Raw genomic sequence first — 8,132 nt, 5'->3', positions numbered from 1 at the left:
GTACATGATAACTCGCGAACGGTTTCGCATTTTTCAATTCTGTTTTCAGTGATAGTTAGACAATAATTAAGGGACTAACTGATGATATTTTGGTTATTGGACTTGTCGCTCGTTGTCTATATTGGTTTGAAACAGTTTAGAATTTCTGATCAATTATAAAACTATACAGGGTGGTGACTTGCGTAGCGCATCATAAGGATTTCAATGTAAAATTAATAACATGCGATTATTTACTCCCCAAATTATTTTAGAGCAAAAATGTATTAAGGTTTTTTGTAGAAATAAATTTTTTTCGTCAATCAGCCGTATTAGTTTTCAATTTTTTGCATAATAAAGACAGAAAATTGGAAAAATAAAACCCCCATCTTTTTCAATAATCTGTGATGCCATGGAATTTCATAATACAAAAACTACGCCAATATCCGTCATGCCATGGAATGTCTGCTATAAAACAAATCAAATTCTATCAAAAAGTATTATATTTAGAACAGCGAATTCAACATAAAGAAAGACCAAATTACAAAAAACGGTTTCCTAATATAACAATTTGCAGTAAATGTTCGAATAAATCACCATTAACTGCAAGATAGTAACCAAGTCGATCATAATAGTTATTTGTACAACTAGTTTTGAAATTGATACTTTTTTGCATGAATTTGCAGTTTGATAAATGAGCGCGAAGCCCGAGTTAATCAAGCAAATTCATGGAAAAAAGACACTTTCAACACGTGTTGTACACGAAATTTTTTGCATAGTGATCCATAATAACCGAGATAATAAGTAATAACCCACAATTGAATAATTTGATTGACATTCACGATTTACTGTCACTCAAAAGTGGATACTATTGTTCGTCTTCATAGACAGGGCTAAACTCCATGGAAACGCATAGTAAAAATCGTGAAAAAAGTACCACTTTCCATACGATTTTTCGTTTAAAAAAGTCCGATAATTTCATCACTATGTAAACAAATCCATTTCGAATTGCTGCTAATTGATAACTGGATCTCTTTTGTTTTAGAAAATTCCATGGCATTGCAGATTATTGAAAAAGATGCGGGTTTTATTTGTCCAATTTTCCGCCTTTATATGAAAAAAATGTAAAACTAATACGGTAGATTGGCGTAAACAATTTTTTTGTACAAAATACTTGAATACATTTTTGCTCTAAAATAATTTGGGTGGCCAATAATCGCATGTTATGAATTTTACATTGAGAGTGTAAGTTTGATAGAATTGGCGACATGGATGCAAAATTTTGGTGGGTTGCACGAATTGAATTCTCTAAACACTATTTTCTTATCATTCCGGTTCAATCGCAAGTGGCCATAAATTTCAAATTTTATATGAGATTCTACAGACAACCCTGTATTCCTGTATAAATTATTGAAAACAACCTATCAGGTGTAAGATTGGCTGTAGTGTTAAAAAGTTTGAAAGCGTACAGGGCCTATATACCATTTAAATTTCGAAATGTATGGTCCTGTTCCTGTCAATCCGAAAGTGATAGAAAGATACTATTTCGAGCATTCCATTTGTTTTTACTTAGGTATAATATCACCTACCAAAATTTCATATTCGGATCTCTAGTTTTGCCAAGGTGTATCTATTTTCATCAAATAATGTGTATTTCGATTCCTCTTATTTAAATTAATGCGATTCTTATTGGATATTTTTAAAGTTGGTTTGATGTAAAATTCTCCTGCTGTGTGGGCAACACACATTGCAATCTATGCGTCAGTGTGCGCAATTTTTTTGAATTTACCTTGTATATTGGCGCCGGCGCCAGTAGAGTGGCGTTATCTGTTGAGTGCGACAAGCAGCATCGTAAATGAATACATGTTGCGTCAATCAAAACAGTCGGTCAAAACACGTCCTTGTAGGTGTAGTAATTTTAAAAACACCTTAAAATTGTGGACATTTGCGTGATTCACGTGTGTACTGCCACTATTTCTCATTAACGATATTAACAAATCGTTCAGTTATGTGTAAAGTGCGGTTTACTCAGCGAGAATCTCTCTAATTATTCGGTATGTAAAACGTGCCAAAATCGTGCCTTATTTCAGTTTTCTCGCTTCCAAAATATCATTACCGTTCGCGAAAATGTGCTAATCCCATGGAAAATAATCTAACATTACTTTTCGATAAACATAACCTTATTTTGGGTGTCGCCTATGTTTACTTAATCTACAATTTTTCTTTTGAAAGCACTTCAATTACTTTAAATAGCGTGTTTTTAATGATTTTTAAGTGGTTTCAAAGGAAATAGCATTATTAAGTGTAATGAAAATATTATCAACATCTGTTACGTCATAACATGTTTGTTTTGCGACCGAATTTTTTTGCTCAACACCCACTTTCTACCCAATTCTTTGATATCGTCGTAATGAACTTGCTCCAATTACCTTCGAGGGTATCTCTTGTTAGTATTGAGCAAATGTGCGGTTATGCAACTGTCTGACATCATATGTAAATAAATAAAAACGTGGAAGACGTCATTGCGAAATCTGGTGGCAAAACAATTCAGGTTTTTCTTTTAATTGCAAGGTACCTACCATGAATGAAGTGGCGCCGAATGCGATAAACAGCGCCACCGGGGGCCCACCGGTCAATCCCCTAATCGGCGCCAATATTGTCAAGGAGGGATGGCTTTATAAGAGAGGCGAACGTATCAAGAATTGGAGACCGAGGTAAAGTATCCGAACTATGTTTCTTTCGGGAAAAGTGTGCGATTCTAGTCATTGCGTAGAAATGTTCAAGGTACGTCCTTTCCATTTTGATTAAGTGTTTACACCGACTGCTAGATAACTTATCTCACAAAAACAGCTTCTATCAGTTGTTAGACGAACGTAATGTGCAAAATATCCAAAATCATCCGCACTGGTTACGGTGCCTTCTGAAAGTACCAAAATCAATTATCAAAAATATATTCTTTCAACATTTCTGCTCAACAGCAACTAAAGAAAATCAGAATATTAACGAATAATCAATTTGCCAAAAGTAGTCATCTTAGTGTCACAAAGAAACAGAATCTCTAAGTACTTTATATGTTAAGAAATCGCACGTTGACGTTTATTAAGGACTTGACAGGTCCTTCTTGAAATTTTGCAGTTGGAAGGTCTAGGAACTAGCTCTCTCTCGAAGAAAAACTGTAATTAATTTGGGTTCAAATCGAAGATCTCCGAAGTCACTAAATATAATCAAAATAGGTATGTCCCTGAAGCGGTTCCGGAAAACATGGTTGGCTGAGTAGAGCAACCCTGCCTGAAACCCCTCCCACTTAAAAATAAAGACCACAAATAAATAAATTTAAGAAAAATAAAATTTAAAAAGAAAAATTGTTACAGGAATTTCTCCAATACTGTTTTCAGATTTAAATTTTGATCGCCCTTCTACAGGGTGTTTTCAAACTACTAATGGTCTATTTTAATAACTTCATACCCGATTTTTTCAAATAAAACATTTTTTTGCACTTTCAAATGTCGAAAATCATTTCATCAATCAACATTTTGGTTTAAAATAATGTTTTCCTCGATGTTTTCTTCTCTTAAGAACCAATTATTCAAACTAGATAAACTGTGCAGTAAGTCCTATCTGGCCAATCCTCGATGTTTACAGAGAATTTTAACTGTTGTAACTTTGGAGATATTAGAAAAATGCTCGGAAAAATGTGGAGAGGAATTAGAGTCTAGACTTCCCTGAGAATACTCAACAATTACTAGAAAAATTAATTTTATGTCACGTGATTCCATTTTGGTGCAGTTGTAAATATACAGAGTGTTGAATTTGAAAAATACTAACTTTGGGTTAAATCTCAGAAACGGTGGTCCAAAACTGTTTTTTGACTACGCCACTGGATTCTACGTAAAAATATCTAAAGCATGCTGTTTTTACCTTTTTTCTATCTTACTTGGGTAGCAAGATACCGGGTGATTCATTAGAAGTGAGGACAATTTGAATTTCCCGCAAATCAAAAAAATTATGAAGTTGGTACAAACTGATGATCATTTATTTAATTGCAGTGGTGTATCATCATACTTTCAGTAAATCGTTTACTTATTTATAATCTACAAATACTGCTTCTGTTTTACCACAAATTATAAACTAAACACTAGACACAGTCACGTTTCTTACATATTTTAGTGCATCAACTCTAAAAATTGTTCAAAATGGAAAAAGTAATAAACCGCAAATGGCACACAACAATTAACGGCGACACTGGTTTCTTAAATGACAGTCATGACAGATAAAAATTACTAACAAAATTCAAACCGTCAATCTAATAATGTCAAAAATACTAAAACCTTACGCGCGAAATTCAAGCGTTCATCACTTCTAATGAATCACCCGGTATTATGATAACATTCCAAAAAGTCAATTTTTTTTTCTACCTGTATCTCAGAGACAAAGATAGCTAGATTGATTCTATTTGTGGTATTAAAAGATTCACAAAAAAGTGGATCGAGGTCGCGAAAGCCGCTCTTATCTTTCAACGAAAATAGGCCACTGTACATTAGGCATAACGAATGTAGACCGTCAAAAACTTGTACTTTCTTAATTAAAATGTTTCTGGTTCTGTATTATGCATACAGTGTTTCAAAATGAGAGTTTTACAGATACTTTGTGCTGCTCGACAATGGCGCTTTAATTGGATTTAAAAATAAACCCGACGTCAACTCGATGGGCGATCCTCTTAACAACTTCACGGTCAAGGGATGTCAAATTATGTCAACGGACCGACCCAAACCATACACCTTCATCATTAGAGGCTTGCAATGGACCACAGTCATAGAACGCATGTTTCATGTGGACGGCGAAAAAGAAAGGTACCTACCCCACCTCCTAATCCCCACAATTAACAACCTGAACTGTTTACAGGGAAGATTGGCTAGCGGCAATTAAGATGGTTTCCGAAAACTTAGCGTCCGAATGCGAGGATGTGGACATGGCGTTCGAGAATCCGATGGTGGAGGATTTGTGCGAGAAGTTCTCCAGACAAGGCACGTCCAATTCAAAAACCAGCGGAAAGCGAAAGGTCACCTTGGAAAATTTCGAGTTTTTGAAAGTTTTGGGTAAGGGCACCTTCGGGAAAGTCATTCTATGTAGGGAAAAGTCGACGCGGCGGTTATTTGCAATAAAAATTTTGAAAAAAGAAGTGATTATTCAAAAAGACGAAGTTGCTCACACCCTAACCGAAAGCAGAGTGCTGCGATCTACAAATCATCCGTTTTTGACCGTATGTACTTATTTACCGACCGATTTTGTTTTAACGCGTGTTTTAGTCATTGAAATATTCGTTTCAAACCAATGACCGCCTTTGCTTCGTGATGGAGTATGTGAATGGGGGCGAGCTATTCTTCCACCTGTCCAGGGAGAGGGTCTTCTCGGAGGATCGCACTCGATTTTACGGCGCCGAAATTATCTCCGCACTCGCCTATCTGCATTCGCAAGGCATCATTTATAGGGACCTCAAATTGGAAAACTTGCTGTTAGATAAGGATGGTCACATAAAAATTGCCGATTTCGGACTTTGTAAGGAAGATATCACCTACGGACGTACGACGAAAACGTTTTGCGGAACGCCCGAGTACTTAGCGCCTGAAGTTTTGGAGGATAACGATTACGGGAGAGCGGTCGATTGGTGGGGAATTGGGGTCGTTATGTACGAAATGGTGAGTTGGTGGTGGTGAGTTTGAATCCATTCCGAATAGGGTGTTTTAGATGTGTGGTCGGTTGCCGTTTTATAATCGTGACCATGATGTGCTATTTACTTTAATTATTATGGAAGAAGTTAAGTTCCCACGCACTTTGAGCGCTGAGGCGAGGGATTTATTAGCAGGTTTGTTAATAAAGGACCCAACTCAACGACTAGGAGGAGGACCGGATGATGCCAAAGAAATTATGGTTCATCCATTCTTCACGCCTATTAATTGGAGAGATCTGGAACAAAAAAAGGTGGGTTGAATTGAACTAACGCTATTTGCGATTCGAATTAAGGATGAGACCTCTAGCGTCAATAAAAAGAACTTAAAAATGTGAACCAATTTCTGAAACGTTTAAATAGCTACTTCTAGTCTAAGATCCCACATAAGGTCAACCTTCTGTTTCCTGAGTGAAATGCATTTTTTAGCAATCTTGATATGTAAACAAACACATTGCAAATGGGTTGCACCCGGGCGGCTCGAATTCTTTTCTTTGGTACAAAAAATTTCTTTCTTGTGAAATTGTACTAATTTGGAAGTGAAATGAGGGTTATCCTGCTGTTTGGAATTAGCTCGAACACGCAATTAGCGGTATTTTCTAATTACAAATAAAGATAACAATTTATCATTCAATTTCTAATGTACTCGTACAACTTTTACAACAACTCCCAACAAAACCCTTAGCTTTAATACTTTCCCTTCGAAATTAGTAAAAATAACAATTTTTCCCAGATTCCACCCCCTTTCAAACCTCAAGTTACGAGCGATATAGACACGCGATACTTCGACTCTGAGTTCACGGGCGAAAGCGTCGAACTGACGCCGCCCGAACAGTCCGGCCCGTTGGGAGCGATTCAAGAGGAGCCCTACTTTCCCCAGTTTAGCTTTCAAGATTTGTCTTCCACCCTCGGCAGCTCTGCGCATATTAGTAGTAGCATCAGTAGTGTAGCTCCTATGCAGTGACCTATAGTCGATTAGACGACGGTAAGTCGATCGGTAAATCCATGACCACCGCGCGTTCTTGTAGAAATCGTACTTACGTGTGAGGGGAAGAGGTGTTACTTTAAAAATGAACGACTGTTGTTGCATACATTTGTGATATTTTTCACGTACCGCATAGGAATTACCTAATTTTAATTTTAAGATTCGCCCACTGGTAGATGACTGTCTTTGTATATACAAATCTGTATATAACTTTCTATATTAAATAGATATAGTCGCTTCCATTAAAATTATGTACGGAGACTCCGATTATTTGGGAAATTTTAAGGAAGTGGGATTGTTGGTATCAAAATAATTAATATTTTGTAAAAACTTTTTGGATTTTGTAACTAATTATCTAGGTAAGTGTGTACATAGGCTCTATGTAAACTAAATTAGCTGTAATTATGGGGGTACTAGTGTACTACTACTTTGATTTAATTAAGTTTTATGCTGCCAAAATGTTCGTTTACTAACAAAACTTAGACCTCGCTATAGATTAATTGCCTTTAAAAGGTAGGAGTGTCTTAAAAGATTAGTTATGCCTAGCAAAGTTATATACCTAGTAATAATTTATATAGACAAAGTACCCCGTTAAATAATTTGTTGTGAAACTACTTAAATTAGAGAATGTTGTAGATGCTAACGTTACAAGTGCAACTTGCTAAGTATACTGCAAAAGTGTTTTTGTTTTTCTTTGCTTCACAGATTTATATAATTAGTGCAAGTATTTATTAATATTTACCTATTGATACTTTTGTACTCGGTATGCCTAATAAAGGAATTTCTAAAGAAATGTATACGATAGGACGGTAGAAAATATTTATTGTGCATTGGGTTGATTGTAGATTTTATATAAGGAAAAATTTGAAGGTTCCCAACTTTGTTATCTGTTTCTTTTTTACATTATATAAATAATATATGTTTGGTGCTTGTTAGTACGAAAAAATATATTTACTTGCACATTATGACATTTTGTAAAATGTGTTTTATTTCTTTCAGCTGTAGATGTGGGCCAATTTGGATTAGTATTTTTCCTACGTTTATGTGCTTTGTACTATTCTACTCTAACTTGCGTACATTTTCAACTACTAAATCATTCCATCTTATGGATTATACTTTTATATATGAAAAGAGTGTGTATGTGACATTTTGCTGTAATGAAACAAAATAAAAATTTTATATTACCCTTTCTGCAGAGAGCAGTTAATCTGTACTCTTTGTTTGATTAACAAACTGGTTGAACTCTTCGATATTACTATAATAGTCCTTCATATGTACCTTACTTTGCAACAGCAAAATTCAAAGTACTTACCACCAAAATTGTAACTAGCACTAATAAAGGCCAAGACAATGGGCTCTTAAGGGATGTGTAATTTTATTGTAATGACAATTCGACTCCTGTATAAAAAATCGCATAAGCGGCAAAAGTTAGCTGTAACTTTTCCA

The 8,132-nt window shown here is 35.5% G+C and overlaps 1 protein-coding gene across 1 annotated transcript; it reads left to right on the top strand.

The window, feature by feature from the left end:
- The first annotated feature begins 1,829 nt into the window (after nucleotides 1-1,829).
- Nucleotides 1,830-7,651, top strand: LOC116168244 (RAC serine/threonine-protein kinase-like). The gene is made up of 7 exons (XM_031483950.1): nucleotides 1,830-2,030; nucleotides 2,548-2,690; nucleotides 4,617-4,826; nucleotides 4,879-5,236; nucleotides 5,283-5,672; nucleotides 5,722-5,955; nucleotides 6,435-7,651. The coding sequence occupies exons 2-7, from the start codon at nucleotides 2,557-2,559 to the stop codon at nucleotides 6,663-6,665; spliced, it is 1,557 nt and encodes a 518-aa protein (XP_031339810.1). The 5' UTR covers nucleotides 1,830-2,030; nucleotides 2,548-2,556; the 3' UTR covers nucleotides 6,666-7,651.
- Nucleotides 7,652-8,132: the final 481 nt, after the last annotated feature.

This window comes from Photinus pyralis, unplaced genomic scaffold (assembly GCF_008802855.1).
Source record: "Photinus pyralis isolate 1611_PpyrPB1 unplaced genomic scaffold, Ppyr1.3 Ppyr1.4_LG4, whole genome shotgun sequence".
In the NCBI taxonomy this organism is placed as follows: Eukaryota; Metazoa; Arthropoda; class Insecta; order Coleoptera; family Lampyridae; genus Photinus; species Photinus pyralis.
Note: the sequence above shows the minus strand (reverse complement) of the source record. Positions and strands in the feature narration are given on the sequence as shown.

Excerpts from the sequence above, each read along its gene's own strand:
- LOC116168244 (XM_031483950.1), top strand. The coding sequence starts at position 2,557 with ATGAATGAAGTGGCGCCGAATGCGATAAACAGCGCCACCGGGGGCCCA. Across the intron at positions 2,691-4,616 it reads ATCAAGAATTGGAGACCGAG|ATACTTTGTGCTGCTCGACA; the intron begins GTAAAGTATCCG and ends AGAGTTTTACAG. Across the intron at positions 5,956-6,434 it reads GAGATCTGGAACAAAAAAAG|ATTCCACCCCCTTTCAAACC; the intron begins GTGGGTTGAATT and ends AATTTTTCCCAG.